Here is a 17104-nt window from a genome sequence, read left to right on the forward strand (position 1 = left end):
AGGAATGAGGCAATGGCCCATGGAGAAGTCCCCATGCCCTTTGTGGTCCTGCTGGCTTCCCAGGCCAGGCTGGCTGTTCCCTCTTGGAGATCTCTCACAAGAACAGCCAAGGCTTCAGCATTTTTATGTGCTTGGATGGATGTGGGAACCCCTCAAACTATGCGCCAGGAGGCCCTGCTTTGTGCTTTTGGATGTGATGGCTAAACATGAACAGCTGGGAACCAGAAGGGACCCATGCCACCTCCTGTGCCGAGATGTGGGAAGGGTCAGCATGAGGCCAAGCAAATCCTTGCGAGGACCAGGGTGCCTGGTCCAGCCCCAAAATTCAAGGAGACAGGGAAGCCTGCTCAGCATTGGGCAGCAGATGCTCAGGCAGAGTTGAAATTATTCCCAAAGCCAAGTCAGACGAGCTCCTTTTGGCCTCATGAAGCTCTCCAAATCCCCAGCAGTGGCAGAGGGATTGCTGTGGCAGTGGAGTGGTCTCTAGGCAGCCCTGCCCTTTGGCCACCTCCTCCCCAGCTCCTCCAGAGCCTCCACCTACCTGTACGGGGAGGTGCTGGTCCAGGACAGATACTCCGGGGTCAGTGCGGTGGCTCGTGGTGCCATGGGCTGCTCAATGGCTGCTTCCTGGCTGTAGGATTTGAGCAGTGATGCTGATCTGTTGGCCAGCATCGCCCTCTCATTACGGCGGAACTTGGCCCTCCTGTTCTGAAACCACACCTGTGATGGGGGAAAGGTGGTCAGTGGGGACCCAGTGCGAGCAGGGACGTCCCAAGCATCTGTCCTATGGGTCATGATGATGTGCAGGATGGAACAAAGGAGGGGACAGTCCCTGCTCCTGCCTGGGGACAAGGCAGAGGGTGTTGTTTGTCCCACACAAACCTGTGCTCACCTGGACTCTGGCCTCGCTGAGGTTGACCCTTCTGGCCAGCTCCTCCCGCACAAAGGCGTCGGGGTAGTGCGTCCTCTCAAAGACCCTCTCCAGAGCCTGCAGCTGGCTGCTGTTGAAGGTGGTGCGGTTCCTCCTCTGCTTCTTCTTCCTCTTGGCTGCCCCACAGCTTGGGCTCAGGCTCTCACCTGTGGGCAGAGAACAGAAGCCACATGAGAGCCAGACCTGTGTGAGAGCCCACGACCCAGCCAAGCTCAAGCCCTCCTGGGGGTCTGCAGTGCCTGCTCTGTGCCAGCCATGCTCCCTCCAGGCACCTGGGACTTTGGGGAGCTGCATATGTGCAACCCTGTGATGTCCATGAGAATCAAAACCTATTCTGGGACCTGCTGGAGCTTAGGGTTAACCCCGAAATTTACCAAGGCCTGTGGTGGTTTCACATCTGGCTAAAACCATGTGGACCTGATTTTGAATACCAGTCCCAGTGTATTCTGAGGTTGCACTTGATCCACACTGGGGCTCTGCTCTTGGTAAGACTTTAAGTCAAGCTTTCATGAATGCTGATGAAAATTCATCACCAAAACACCAAGATGTGTCTCAGCTCCCACCTCCAGCACCCCCTGAGGCCCCAGCTGTGGCACATCCCCAAGGTGACAAAGGACTGCAGCCAAGCATCTGCTCCTCCAAGCCTGGTCTCCAGAGCTCAGAGCGAGCGGCACTGCGTCTCGCAGGGCTCAGCCTCACAGTGTTTATTTCTGGCTTTGCTGGCTCATGGAAACATGAAGCTGAGGGTGTAGCTTGGTTTCTCAGTATTGATCTTGGGCTGTCAGCCAGGCTGAGATTAATCTCCTCTCTGTCCCTAATATCATAGGGCTTGGGCAAGTTTATGAAGCCTTCTTCCGAGACACCCAGTCAGCTGCCTGCAAAGGCTTCGTGGGGAGCACGACTCGCTGTCGTTCTCCCTTGTGGAGGTACTGCTTAATGATTCTTTCCATTAATAAAGCATCTGGATCCAATCTGTACCTACTGGTGGGAAAGCATTTTGGAATTATTTGAAATGTTAATAATTTTATGACATTCTGATTCATGGCAGGGGTATGTTGGGGCTTTCTGCTCTGTATCATTGCAGAGGCCACGGTGGCAGCACTCCCTGAGTGTGCTCACAAATTAAATACTTGCTAATTATATTAATTGTGATACTTATTTAATAAGTGCAGCATTTTCAGATAATGCTTGAGCAACAAACAAAATCTACTGAAGGGATATTAACTCTGCTGTTTCAAGACACCACCAAGCTGTTGAGCAGGAGGAAACTTCCAAGATCTTTAAGGCCAGAAAATCTTCTTGCACCTTAACTCTGAATAATTCAAGCCGTTAAATGCCCAACAGTAAGTTCTTCATCAGTCCCTAGGACCCCTATGTGCCCAACTACACCATTCCCCCAAGGCCTCTCTGTAGTCACTGGCATTTCTCTGGGTCTTTTATTGTGCTGTAGGTGCAACTTGGCCTTGGTTGACCATCAGCAATCTGTGATCTTGTATTTTGGGCATGGCCTTCATGGTTGGGTGAAGACACACGGGACAGTGCCTGAAATATGTGTGGGTTTAAGACCCTTTCCCCAGCCAGGAAACCACAGGCTGCCCTTCGCCACCAATCGTGTTTAAAGGCTCACAAATAAAATTCTCAGAATTCCCTCCAGCACTTGTCCCTGCAGCTTCAAATGTCCTGCCAGTCTCTGCTTTCCAGTTGCCCCTTTTAGTGAAACTCCTTTTTTGGTCCTGTTTTCCTTCAGCGAGCTAATGAGCCGCTGGATTAAAATACATGAAGTTCAACCATGGCTGTCCCTGAGTTTTCTGGGAGCTTGGGACTGAAATGGGAACCATCAGGCTGGGAAAGAGCTACAGGATGTAACAGGGTGAGAGGTTTCCTTGTGGGTTTATGACCATGCCACAGGGCTTCTGGAGAAATGGTACATCAGGGTTTGGTTCAAAAGGTCTAGTCACAAGGGCGCCCAATGCCCCTCACCAAACTAGCAGTGATTTCAACAGAACTCTGGGAAATGTATAAATAAAATTTATAAACCCCCTTTGGCTTCTTCCTCAATTTAAACCTGGTTATAAGACTTTTCCATAGTGATGATTTCTCTCACCCATTCTAATTTGGCTGAAAGAAAGGAGGAGGAGGAGGAAACTTTTTTCAAATTAATTCTCAATCCAGTTCTGTAGGATCTGGCCACATTTCTGGCTGGTCTTTATCTCCCCAAACCCACAGAAGGAAAAGCTATACAGCCACAGGAAACAAGTGGTGCTGAGTGCTTCCCATACGGGGCTGGCAGTTGTGATGGGATCGAGGTTTAAGACCAGAGTTGGATCAGGATGTGTCTGAGCACAAGTGGTTCTTGAATTTTTGGAGACCTGCAAACCCTGGGCCATGCTGGCTTTGGGGCATTCTGTTCAGCCCCTATTGCTGTTTTTAATGGAAGGACCTTCCACACCTTTTCCAGGCCATGTCTGTATGGCAGGGAGTGCCTCCCTGGATCCTCTGCTCTGCTTAGGGATCAGCCTTGGTGATGCATCAACATCTTTTCCTCATTAGCTCATTTCAGGCTTGTGGGACCAGACAAATGCCACCCTCATTGCTGGTGGTGAGTGTCTGACAGGTTTACAATGTACAGTCAGGGTGGATCTCTTCTATCAGAGATGCTTTTACAATCCCAAATCAGCTTCCCAAAAATGAGCATGGCTAAGTCCTCTGTGGCATCAGGAAAGGAATGGGAAGGGGATGAGCTGAGTCCCCTGAAGATGCCCTGTCCTCTCACTGCCATCAGTGGGACTTGGATTTAACCAGACCTGCTGACACCTTGATGGGGGAACTGGAAATCAGTTCCCCAGCCTGACAGGCTTCCAGGAATAAGAGTTTGTAATTGCACAAAGTTAAAATCAGCTTCCCACCATCACTGTTCTGTCCCAAAGCAGTGCTTGGGGAGTTTATGGAGAAAGCCAAACCCTTGCCTTTGTTAGGTATAATTTGGGGGTTCATTTGGGCTGGAGGGACCAGTTTGGTTGGCCAAGCCTGAGGTCAGAGGGGCTCCTGAGCCTTCCCCCCAGCCACCTTCCCTCTATTTATCTTCCACTGATTACAATTTCCGCTGAAAGGAAAAGAAATGCAGGGAAAGGGGGAAAACAGGAGGGATAACATTACTGCATAACGAAAGATGACATGTGGGGGAGGATGGGGAGAGGGAGGCTCCGCACAGAGCAGGATGGGCCCAACGTGCATCACAAAAAAAGCCTTAAATTGCCCCAGAGTGCTAGGAAAGACAGGAGACTTTTCACCCGTGATGTGGATGAGTTTTGGGGTGTTGGATGTGGCCTCCAGCCTCCTCTCTGTGCTGTCCTGCCTCAGGCAGTGCTGCCTGAGAGCTGCAGACAGCCTGGGAGCAGCACTGTGCCCTACAGATGCCACAGGGTACTGGGACTCACCCCAAAACCCTTCTCCCTGAGGGAGCACCAAGCCTGGACTGTGCCACTCTGAGAACTTAGGAGTGACAGGTCCTGCCCCATTTGCAAAGGCAACTCCACCCCTGGGTCAGAGCAGTGCTGGCTCAGCTGGTTCAACCAAGCCCCTTTCCCACCTCCTGCCTTTTCCCTCTGTGCTCCCATTAGTTTTCCATAGGAAGGACTCAGCAGGTCTCAGCCTTGCTGCTGGGCTTGCCAAGGGGGGCCTTACACTGGCAGGGCCCCCAGCCTCCCACAGCTGCTGTTGAGCACTGTGAAGAGGTAATTTTCACTCCATTTCCACCAAGGCTTCAGTTCTGACTTACAAGCTCCATCAGTGCACATTAAATGGCCTCAGAGCAGCTGCCATCCAGATCAGCCAGCACTGACAATCCCAGCAGCTCACTCGCCTGAGCCCCAGGAACACAGGCAGGGATCCTCCCTTGGGATGTCCTTCATTGCCAGCCATGCTCAGTCTCCCCTCTGGACACTCATTTTGGGGGGTTTCTTTGCAAAATGCTCATCCAGAGTGTGGTGTCTGCCCAGCACCATTCCTGCTACCCCAGATGGTCACTTCAGCCAACTGCCAGCCCGTCTCTCCCCCAGGTGATGCTGCAAACTCCTCTCCCTATGGGCACCACTACATCCTCAGACAAGTTTTCCTGAGTCCAACTCTACCCCTTGGCTTTGGGGTGCAAATACCCCATTTTTCAGGTCAGAAGCAGCAAGTTCAACCCTCTCACGCAAAAAGCCCGGGCTACATCTCCAACGTGTTTCATTTTCCATTGCACCGCAGCCCCCACGGCCCTGCACAGTTTTCTGTCATTAAATTATTTCACACATTCCATTTATTTGCGAGCAGTTTGCCAAAGACCCTTTAAGCTTTAAATTTTTCACACCCCCCCCCAGCCAAAATGATCAAATCTGCTGTACCATTTACTTCCCTGCTACGCCTGGAATGGCATTTTTTTCCTCCTTTTTTCTTCTTGGGTATAATTTAAGGGCTGAAATAGCCTGGAGGGAATTAGCTGTAAATTCTTCCTAAGACAAATAAATTCAGCCCTCTAAGTTTCTACGTTTTTCAAACTGTTGAGAGACATTTTGGGTTTGTTTTACTTGAAATAATGATCGTGGCATATCTGACCCTCAGGCTGCAGCCAGCTCTAGCCAAATAAATAGCTTTTATTAATTAAGGTTTATCCTTAACAAATAAAACCCCAATTTGATCTCGGCCGGCTGAATTAGCAAAAATAAACAACGGGTTCTCTGGGCACTTGATGTGGATTTAACAAATTAACGCTGGGCCTTCATCAGGGAAGCCGCAGGGTGGTGGAGGTCTTTTACAGCCAAGAAATCCTTTGGAAAAACAATGTCTTTCGTTTCTCCCATGGTCTCTCTCGGTAAACATGTGCACTCCCTTCATCCCTTTATACACTGGGGGAAGCGAGGAGAGCTCCGGCCGTGACGTCTGCCAAAGTTTCATGTGCAATTGTTTAACTTGCTCCTCTAAATCATGCAATGGGGAGGAAGCGTTTCCCCTGGGACTGCAGCGAGCTGGAGCAAAGCTCTGGGGTTTGGGAATTGCCCCTCCATGTGTGTGCCCCCTCCAGCTCCTTTTCATTCCACAGCCTTCAGCTGAGACACCTGAAGCTAAGGTGTGATTTGGTCCCTCTTTCCAGGAGCCACTTCCAACACTGCCCTGCCTTGGGATGCAGTTGGGAACAGCCTGGGAGCCCAGGGTGGGGGTTACTGGCCCATACTGGGGCTTTGCAGGGAGGAGGGATAGCAGGAGGGATGCTCCACAGGCCAAAGGGAAGCTGGGCACTTGTCCCTGCTCACAGGCACAGGAAGGACAGTGTTTGTTGCAGTAGGGATGGTGGAAGATGCCTACACCATAATGGGTCTTTAATCTCTCCAAATCATCTTGGAAAGCCTGGGGGGCTGAGGAGCAGCCAGGAACCTGCCCCTCCCCGTGTGCTGAGTCGCCCAGGTGTGCTGCCTTTCCTGCACCTACCCACGAGCCCAGCCTGGGTGCACAGGACCAACACAGCACCAGCTTGGGGGCAAAACCCTATCAGTGAAACTCCCATTTCTGCATTGTTCCACCCCAGTACCCAGGGGAGAAACATTTGGGGCTGCCAACCCCTGCCCACAGGCTGCCAGCCCCAGCTTTGCTTGGAATGCTGCTGTGAGCTCCAAACTCATCCTGGGAACAGCCATGGATGTGGGGGACAGGGTGTCCCTCGGGAACAAGGGCTGTCAGCCCCTCTCCAGGCTCCCACTGCTAGGACAAGGCTCCCACCTCCTCATCCTGACCCACTGCCACTCCCTGTGCCCCCTCCAGCCCAGCCCAGCCCCACAAACACCCCGGGAATGCTGAAGGCTCTGGGGGGAGGTTGAAGCTGGGGGGGGGTCCAAATGTGCTGAGTCCGAAGGAAACTTTCTCAGCTCAAGTGGTGTACATGAAAAATTTAAGAGAGGGGCAAGTCCCAGCTACTGGAGAAACATTACAGCGAAATGTTTCCGAGGATGTTTCACCTCATTAATTGTGAAAAAACTGAAACGCTGACACGTTTTTACAGGCTGCCAGTTTTGCTGGGGGAAAAGTGTCTCTGTTAAAAAGGAGCAGCAAAAGCCTGGACCAAGAAAGAGGCCAAAGCTGTCCCGGGGGGGCCTTAGCCTGTGCTCACTGACAGGCAGCAGCAGCCTGTTTTATGGTTATGGAGCTGCCTCTGCACCAGCCAGAAACCACCCAGCACCACAGCTTGCTACCCCCAGCCGCATAGACACCCAATTTTTGAGAAGATTCTGCCCAGCACAGCTGCAGCCCCAGAGCCCAGGAGATTTTCCCCTTGCACCCCTGGATGGTGTATGGTGTCTGAGCAAGTCCAGGTGAAAGCCAGAACAAACCAGGAGGGTCCTGGCTGAGCCAGCAGCATCCCTGCATCCCAGTGGGGTGTGTCCAGCCTGTGCTGGTAACCCAGTGGTGACACTGAAGCTTTTTTTTTAGCTCATTATTAGTGCAGCAAATACATTGGGAACATGATGCTTTAGGTGCGTACTGGGAACAGAAAGAATGAGAAAAGGAAGGTCTCTGTCAGGAGATACTGTTTTCCTTAGGGATGGTTCCAGCCCAGAATTAGCCACCAAATTCACTGCTGAGAGCTGTGAGTGGATTCAGAGCTGGCTCTCCAGTTGGCTCTGGAGCAAGGGCAGCTCTGCTGCCCAGGTGCACAAGAGGGAGAAGATCAGGAAGTCACAGTGAGGAAGCAGGAAGATAATGAAAAGAATGAATAAGGGAAGCAATTCTGGAGATGTCAGGTGAGGAACCAGCCAGCCAAGTCTTGTGCTGTGATTTAAAGAGGATGCCCTGAAAGTTGAAAGCTGGTGAAATCCACAGGGCTGCAGGCAAAGCCCTGAGGTTCTGATGTGCTCAGGAGCCCCTGAACATTCCCAGCACTTCCCACCATGCCAGAGGCTACTGCCCAGGCCAGAGGCTCCTGCACAGCCCAGCACAGCACTCACCCAGCTGAGGCCAGGCCCCAGGAATGGTGTTTTGGCACAGCCAGCTCCTGCGTCAGCGGAAGCATTTAATGAATTAATTGCAGCCACATTCCCTGAAGGAGGAGGCAGGGTTGGTGGGATGCTGTCAAGCCTCAGGAAGGGGCTGGGGAACATCTTTGGCCACAAAGCACTGATGGGACTAAGGGGAGTTGGCTGAGCAGCACAAGAAATTCCTGTCCACTCTGCCAGGGATCTGGGAGAGATGGTGCCATCACCCACCTTTCACCCGGGGTGGAGCTGCCTGGGGACAGACCTTTGGAGAAGGTGACAGAGACACATCCTGCTGGCAGCTCACTGGCTCGGGATGCACCCCAGCACCCCAGCATCCCAGCCCCAGCCCTGGGTGAGGATCAGAGCACAGAGCCTGGCACCATCAGCACCCCTGACAGGGCTGCTGCACCAACAGCGCTGGCGCCCAGGCTCTGGCTGTGCCGTCCCGCCCGCCTGGCTCCCGCAGCCGGGAGCGGAGCCGGGGCCAGCGCGGGGCCGGGGGGCTCAGACCGCGACAGTGGCACCGGCCCAGGGCAGCCAGCCCGGCCCTTGGGCTGGGGGGCTGCGGGAAATGTCCCCTCCCTCCCTGCCAGCGCGGGGGGAGCCCAGCCTGGCGCTGGGAGCTGCCGGCAGCATCCCTGTGCTCCGATCACAATGGGCTGTCCCGGCTCCAGAGCCACCGCTGCTCCATTGTGTCAGCGCCCCTCGGGGACGGAGCTGAGCTGGGGCAAAGCTGGGGGGCTGCTCCACAGCGAGTTCCCAATTTCCCCTCAAAGAATGGCCCGGGGAGGTGGAAAGGCTCCTGGCAAAATCCACTGTCTGCATGGGTCCGGCGGCTTTGAGAGGTCAGGATCTGACAGGCTCTGACACCTTCCCTGCTCATGGCAGGGGAACATGCAATTCAAAGGGTTCACACCCCTCTGGGGCTCCTCTCTTCTTAATTGGGGCTGGGGTCACACAGAGCCTCCAAAATCTCATCCACAGTGGTGCCAGTCTGGATGTCCCCTGCCAAAGAGGGGGAATCAGGAGAGATGCCGGGATGGGCGCCCCTGGCTTCATGCAGGACGCTCCAAGGGGCTGTGTCAGACCAAAGGGCTCCTCAGGAGGATGTTTGTGGCTGCAGGGCTGGGGGTAGCAGGAGCTGAAGCCCTCCCAGCACAGCCAAGACAGCGTGGTGGGTTTGGCTGATCCAAGCCAAGCTCCGAGCAGCACCGACCAACGGGGGAGCAGGAATTTTCATTCTGTTCTCCTGTGAATTTGCCAACCCCCACGGTGGAGGCCCAGGGACCAACAAAAGGCGCTGGCTCTCCCCCAGCCACCACCAGCCAGGAGCCTTCCCGGCAAGGAGACACTCACTGCAGAGCTTGCTTTTATCTCCCAGCCAGGAGACCTTCCTGGGGTGGGAAGGGAGCAGAGCTTGGGCTGTTCTGCACCTCACAGCACTGCAGCACCCCGGGATGTCCTGGGGATGCACCTCCCCACTTTGCCAGCTCATTAAACAGCAGTGTGGCAGTGGTGGTGGCCCAGAGATGTGTGAATGGGCCTCTGTGGCTCAGGGAAACAGCCAGCCCAGACCCTGTGGCCAAAATGCAGGGATTTGGGTCAGCCCAAACCGCAGTGAGGGGTCTGGGCAGAGGGAACAGCCACGGTGGCTCCCCACAGCCACTGGAGAGCGGGAAGGTGGGACAGATGATGGATGATGCCAGCACAGACCCTGCTGCCCTACATCAGGGCTGAGCACAGCAGATGCTGCTTCCCTTCCCATCCTGCACACCATTTAGGCACCATTTGGTGCATCCATGATGCAGTCACAGAGGTGCCAACATTGCTCACATGCTCACACCTGATGTAAGAGGTTACCTGCTTTTCCAGCAGGGCACAGACTTATAATTAATTAACACTAATGAGACTGGCCCAGGAGTAGCACCCGCCTGTGCTTGCAAAGCACCACCAGAATCCTGAATTTAATGGCAAAGTGAGTTTTCCTGGGAGTGGGAAGGGGATGGGGAGTGCCTCAGGCCATCACAGTGTTGAGAGCTCACTGGGACTTTTGCTCAGTGTTTGAAAAATAAAACTGAATCAGCCGGGGCTGCATAGCAGGAACGTTGTGTGGCAGGCTGGCTCCCAGCCAGGGACCCCTGGCATGGTGATCCCAGCCTTCCTCTCCATCCCAGCCCCCCCAAAAAGGTGGTTTTTTGAAATTTAATAGGCAAAAGCCCAAGCAAGCTAGCCCAGTGGCATCTGGCACTGAAACCCAACACCAGCCCCACGAGGTTCAAGCAGAGACCCCATTGCATCAGGGTCATTGCCAAGGGGGGAGGAAGCAGGCAGGGACAAGGGGGAATGAGGAGAATTCCCATGATGTCCCTTCCTGTTGCCCACTGCCACTGCCCCAAGTCCCTTTTCGTTTTTGAGCCCAAAAGGGTGTTTTTCACACCCAGGCCAGCAAATCACTGAGCACCCATCTGATCAGTGAGCACCAGCACCTGCTGAGAGCCCATCCCATGGCCACCAAGTGTGGACAGCAGCATGTCTGGCCAGGTGTGGGGTGGGTGTGAGCCCCACTGGGACCCCCCAGCCCCTCCAAGCAGGGCCCTGCATGCACAGACTCCAGGGAGCCCCTGCCAGCAGCAGCATCCCTGTCCTCTGGTCTGCTTTTCATTTGAGGTCGGTGGCCTCTCGCCAAATTTATTGTAAAACATTCATTTTAATAAGTGGCTCGTATCTTTTTTTTTTTTTTAAACCCAGCCTGGTTAACTGTTTGCAGGTTAAAGCAAAACCATGCAGGGTGGGGATGGTGGGGACAGTGGGGAACAGTGGGGACAGGATCAGGTTGCTGGGGGCAGGTGCCAGCTGTGGACAGGACACCAGGAGATGGAGACAGGAACATCAGTGTCCTGCTTCTACAAAGGTCAGCAGAGGTGAGACCCTCACCCTCATCACTCCAAGCCTTCATCCCTTCCAGGTCCCCAGGGAGACCAAGCCCCCTCCCATCACACTGATACAAACACTGACACTCTCATACAAAATTCAGACTTACTGCTCAATGGGTAACTGGGTCAAGTCAAACATGCAGAGGGCTTCCCAAAGTGGACATTGCCTGGTAGTTTAGTTTCAACATTTGTTTTAAGTTTTATAAACCTCTAATACTAATAGAAATACTGGAGTGTCTTTTAATTTAAATGAAAACATTTTTTTTAAATTTAAAAATTCCCTTGAGGTATTTACAAGCCCCAAATTACAGCCATGTGGCCAGCCCAGATGAGAAAGTGAAATTGGTGAGGAAGGAGCGTGGCAGCTGCCTCAGCCCAAGCCCAGCCCAGCCCAGCCCTGCAGTGGCTGTCCCCATGTCACCTGTGTCCCCTGCACAGACTCTGCTTCTCACCTTTGCTGGGAACACGGGATCCATGGGTTGGCCAGCCCCTGGAGCTGCCACCACAGCTGTCCCCATCAGGGTGGCATCTTTCTGTCTTTCCTGCCTTCCTTCTGTGCTAACATTTCTGTCTTCTCCCTGCAGCACAGTGGCTTTGGGGACAGGAGCTGCCCATGACCCATCCTGTGCCCTCCTCAGCTGTGCTGCTGCTAGACCAGGCTCTGTGTACCCCAGTGCTGTGTCTGGGGTCCTCTAAGTGCTCCCCTACACCATCACTGCTACTGCCACCCCCAAGCCACCCCTGAGAGCCCTGGCAGTGTCCTGTGCATCCTGGGGTGCAACACAAGCCCCCCAGCTCAGCAATGCCCTGCAGGACCTGGGGTACAGCGTGGATCCCCTGAATGGCTCAGTGCCCCATGCCTCCCCCTGCAACACCCTGTGCATCTTGGGGTGCTGTGTAACCCAAACACACACACCCTTCACTGCCCTGTGCATCTTGGGGTGCTGTGTAACCCAAACACACACACCCTTCACTGCCCTGTGCATCTTGGGGTGCTGTGTAACCCAACACACACACCCTGCACTGCCCTGTACACCTTGGGGTGCTGTGTAACCCAAACACACACACCCTTCACTGCCCTGTACACCTTGGGGTGCTGTGTAACCAAACACACACACCCTTCACTGCCCTGTGCATCTTGGGGTGCTGTGTAACCCAAACACACACACCCTGCACTGCCCTGTGCACCTTGGGGTGCTGTGTAACCCAAACACACACACCCTGCATTGCCCTGTACACCTTGGGGTGCTGTGTAACCCAAACACACACACCCTGCACTGCCCTGTGCATCTTGGGGTGCAGCACAATCCTCACCCCACCCCAGCAATGCCCTGCATGACCTGGTACAATGCCGACCCCCTGTACATCTTGGGGTGCAAACCAGCCCCTCCAAACACACACTGCAGCGCCCAGCACAGCCCCAAACTCAACAGAACCCCCCCGTCAGTGCCCTGCACAACTCGGGGTGCAATCCCCAGGCTGAGCAGCGAGCCCCCCCTCCCCAGCACCCGCTGCCATGTGCTCCCCGCCGCTCCCCCGCTCCCCTGCCATGTGCACTCCAGTTTCCTTGCGTGTGAAGCCTGCAGCCTCTCGGATTCAGTGGCTGGAAAGGATGGCGCCTCTCCACATCTGGTTCAATGCGCGAGCCTGGCGCCTGGCTTAGCCACAGTCTCCATTCAGAGACACACAGACTTTAATAGACTCATACAATTCTTCCTGATCTATCACTGCAGCCGCAGCTGAAAAGCTGCTTTATTATATGCACTCAAAGGGGGATGAGGAGGGAAGGGGAGGGGGCCGGCGGCTGGCGCTGCCGCTCTCTGAAGGCATCCCCGGGGACCCGAACTGTCCCCCCGGCCCTGCCCAGCCTCCCAGCGGCTGTTTCCCCCCCAAACCCACAGAAAAGAGCAGCACCGCAGCCTCATTATCTCTCCTGCTCAATTAACGCCCTCCAAGCTGCCGTTCGCACCCGCACCGCGCTCGGCTGGGGCTGCAGGGGACGAGGTGGCAAAGGGGACCCCGCCTGTCCCCCGAATGTCCCCAGGATGGTTTCACTCCCGCACAAACCGCAGCAATTTCCCCCAATAATTCCTGCAACATCAGCATGGCATTTATCCGGCGATTCCCCGAGGGAATCCCGCAGCGGAGCTGTCGGGGTGAGGAGCTGCCCCGCACCCCGGTGCCAGCCCAGCCCAGCCCAGCCCAGCCCAGCCCGGCCGGTCCGAGCGCTCCCGGGGCAGCCCAGGGCAGGGAAGAGTCTGCCGAGGGATGCTGAGCACGGACAGAGCGTTTGCGCCGTGGGAAGGCTGGAAAACATCGCCCGCGGTCATGTATGTGTCCCTCGGGCAAAGGCAAACATCGGGAATGCCTCAGGGGCGAGGGTAGGAATTTTTGTGCTAATTCTCGGAAGTTTAGGGCTGTCCAGTGAAAAACAAGCAGTTTGGCAGTTTTGAGGCAGTCCTGGACAACAGGCACCGGAAAACCGCCTTGAAACCCCAAATCAGGCTTTTCTCCCCAAAAGCTTCGCTGTTCCCATCCTCCCCGACTCTTCTGGGCATCACCAAGACCAGGCAGGGGGTGGCTGCCTCTGCCCACCACACTTCCACTCTGTTCCCAGTTGCTTTTTCCAGCCAGGAAAAACCTGATCTGCATTAACCCTGGTCTAAATCCTCGCTCAGTCCCAGCTCAGCCCAGCCACAACCCACAGCCCCAGCATTTTAAAGGATGCTCTGACCCAGTTCCCTGGCTCAGGGATGCCATCCTGGAAGGATAACTCCTTCCAGCTTCTGCTCGTGCTGCAGGGAGGGAATGAGCCAGTCTGGGGACAGCAACCCTCTGTGAATCCCAAAACACCCGGGTCCCATCCTGCTCCAAACCTCATCCCTTCAGCTCAATGATTTTATATCTCTAAGGAGATAATTCCCCGTGGCTGGAGGAAATCAGCCTTGGGTGAAGGGGTGATCAGCCCCACTCCTTGGGAGAGAGGAGGGTTTCTAACGAGGCAGCCTCAAAGCCCCAAATCATCTCATCAGCCTCCCAGCTACAGACACACGCCTAGGCTCTCTTAAAATGCTGATTCGTTGAAATTCACCCATTTTGGCTGCACAGAGTCGAAATTTCATATTTTTCCTGTGAATCAGCCCCATTCCCTGAAATAACAGCCCAAAAAGAGAGGGGAAATAGTCTTGCACTGAGCTGTTCCTGGTCGAGTGAGACATAACAGCCTGAGGGGGGGGACAGGCAAGGTGTCCCTGCACCCCAGCACCCTCCTGGGCTGGGCACAGCTGTGTCACAGGGTGCTGCTGAGGACTAAAGCACAGCAGTGGGTGCTGCCAGGGCTCCCAGGGAAGCGGGGCAAAGCCTTGTGTCCCCACAAGGGAGGGACCCCTCCACTGTCCCCTCTGGACACTGTCATGCCTTGATTCTCCCTGCTGGAAGGTGGTTTCAGAAGGAGCATCCCCCACAGCAGTGCCTGCCAAAACCCCACTCACTGGGGGTGCTGAGCACAGAAAAATCCCAGCAATGAGGAGTCGGGGAGAAAAGTGATTTTCCTGCTCTGCTGGCCCAGCCAAGGCTGCTCCAGCTCCTGGGCTCCCCCAGCCAGAGAGTCCCCATCTCCCCAGGCCCTGAGTTTGGGTTTTTTCCTTTACCCTGTGGCTGCAGCTCTCCCAGCACAGAAGTGAGCACGTGTGGGGACCCTGCAGAGCACTGCAGGAACGTGCTGGTATGTGTTTCCCTGTGCCCTGGGGAGGGCTCAGCGTGGGCAGGGCAACTTCCTGGGGCCCCTGCTCCAGCCCAGAGCCCCCCGAGCTGGGGCAGGGGAGCCTGGAGCCCAGCTGGGGGTGTTCAGCTCATCCAGGGGCAAATTCTCCCCAGATCAGAGCCCTGGTGTCACCAGTCAGTAAGAGGCTGACAGCAGCCCAGGGCACGGGGAGGAGAGGGATGGTGACCCAGTGTCACCACGGGAGGGGCAGGAGGGTGAGGGGATGTCCCTGGGGAGGAGTGGGATGTGAGTGTGTGGCACAGAGAGGTGGTACTAGGATGACCCCCATTCCTGCCTGTGCCTGGCAGTGATTTGTGCAGCTCTGGCTGGTTCTGCAGGGTGGTGACCTCACTCAGCCCCTTATCCTGCTTGTGCCATGGGGAAACAGCACTCCCACCCCACAGCAGTTTTTGGGTAGATGAGATTTGAGGAACCAGTTTCCTCTTGTCCAGAGCAGGGGACCATGTGCAGGACAGTGGTCCTGTGGCAGAGACACAGGATAAGAACCACAGGGGAGGCTGTCCCCACCTAGGGAGGGGGAAGCCTGGCTGCAGGAACATGCTGCAGGTCGGGGCTGTCCCCTGTCCCCTGCATCAGCCTGGGGGGTTCCACAGCCCCTTTTTCCCTGACTGGGATATGCTGGGATCCCTGTGAGTGCCTGGAAACCTTCTGGGTGAGCTGGGAGCTGTCAGGCTCCCCATCCATCCTTGCTTGTCACAAGCACAGACAGATGTAAAGGGCTGGGAGGTGATGGGGTGGGGAGCTTCCACGTGAATTAATTGGCACTTACTGCCAGGCACCCTCAGCTGCTGCTGTTTTGGGGAGCAGTGAGGGATGATGGGTGAGCTGAAAACGCTGCTGCCCCACTCCAGTGTACCCCAACCTCATCCCACATGCCATGGCAAGCGTGGTGGTGCCACCCTGAGCAGCAGGGACCCCTCCTTTGGGGGAAAAAACCTCTCCTTGGAGAGCTGAGCCACATCTACCAGACAATTCTCAAAGCCTCTTCCCCTCCTGTGATGGGTCTCTACACCCCTGCCTGTCCCAGGTCAGGCATCCAGAAACCATGGAAAGCCTCCCAGCACAGCAGCCTGGATGCCCAGAAGCTTTGGGGCTGTAAAAAGCAGATGGATGCTGGAGAGAGATCTGATGGGTCTGGGGTTACAGGGCTCAGTCTCACTGAGCCAGGCACAGGGGATCAGCCCTGAGTTAATGATACTGGGTTTAATTGTGGCTGATGGGCACAGATCTCCCAGGGGAGGCAGATCCCCAAAGGCACATCCCAGCCTCAGAGCTGCCTCCTGCCAGCACAGCCAGAGAGGTCAAGGTGTCCCTGAGCTGTGCCCACGTCTGATGGGGATAAGTGGTATTGGGGAAGGCAGAGCAGCACAGCCAAACTTTGTCCTGTGAGCCAGGACCAGCACAGTTCCTGGACTGGGACACCACAGGGACACCAGCTGGGATGGCTCTGCCTCAGGGAAGGTACCTGAGCCCCAGGAGGAGTTTGGCAATCAGCCACCACTTTAACTCCAGGACCCTTTTACCCTCTGATATCAGGTCCTTGTCCCTCCCTGCCTCACTTCTCCCTTTTCAGCTACTCTGGTTTACATAATTAAAGCAAATTTGTTGTAACAACATCTTAATCCTCTCTGCCCCTTTGGGTACTGCTTCTTCTCTCCTCCTTCATCACTGCTCTGCTCAGCATCCTCACAGAACAGGTCCCAGGGGATGAGGAAGAGGCTCCAGGCACTGTTCTGAAAATGGGATGTCCAGGGGCCACCACACCTCCCCATCCCACTGCCAGTCCCAGTGGCCAAATAAATGGTCAGTGCATGCCTGTCCCATGCCAAAAAATCCCCCTGGAGAGGCCACAGCTCAGCTGTGACAAAAGTGACTCTTTCTGAGTTTTCAGCCCCAAAGTGGCTGCCGGAGCGACTCCCTCTCCCATCCCCAGGCGGCACCAAAAGTAAGTTCATTGTTTGAAAAGCCATCAGTCAAGGCCTGCTGGCTAAAATTACCCTCCTGCTTTATCATCTTGAGAACATTAAGGGCTGTTGTTAACAGATGTTTCGCGTTACACGTTATTTGTTAGTCTAATGAAAGGAGGTGAACAAGCTTTCAAGACCTCAGAAGTTGTGCGAAGGTTTTGGATGGGAGGCTGTTGCACCACTCCAGGGGAGAAGGAAGACGAAGATGAGGATGTGAATGAGCTCTCGACACCCTGTTGACTTTTCCTTGCTCTTGCCTGGCTTGTGGGATTTCTGATTTTTGGGTGTCATGAGTGCAATGTGTTACACAGATATTTGTATTCACCATCCCAGGAGGATGCACTGGGGACACTCAGGGCCAGTGTGGGGCTTGGCCAAGGCAGGGGCTGAGCAGCCCTTTGGCTGGAGAGGGAGCTGGGCATGGCTTTGGTCCTCAAAAGCCTCAGAAGTGCCAGCAGGAAGGGATGTGCCAGCCCTGCAGG

At 55.0% G+C, this 17104-nt stretch overlaps 1 protein-coding gene across 1 annotated transcript in view; it reads right to left on the bottom strand.

The window, feature by feature from the left end:
- The window catches only part of PRRX2 (paired related homeobox 2), a 29034-nt gene that overhangs the window by 9195 nt on the left and 2735 nt on the right, over positions 1–17104 (bottom strand). Inside the window, exons 2-3 of the mRNA XM_056505213.1 lie at positions 893–1077; positions 542–720 (exon numbers count right to left, since the gene is read on the bottom strand). Coding sequence (XP_056361188.1) covers positions 542–720; positions 893–1077 — 364 coding nt within the window. The remainder of the gene's footprint in view (positions 1–541; positions 721–892; positions 1078–17104) is intronic.

This window comes from Oenanthe melanoleuca, chromosome 17 (genome assembly GCF_029582105.1).
Source record: "Oenanthe melanoleuca isolate GR-GAL-2019-014 chromosome 17, OMel1.0, whole genome shotgun sequence".
NCBI classification, from domain to species: domain Eukaryota; kingdom Metazoa; phylum Chordata; class Aves; order Passeriformes; family Muscicapidae; genus Oenanthe; species Oenanthe melanoleuca.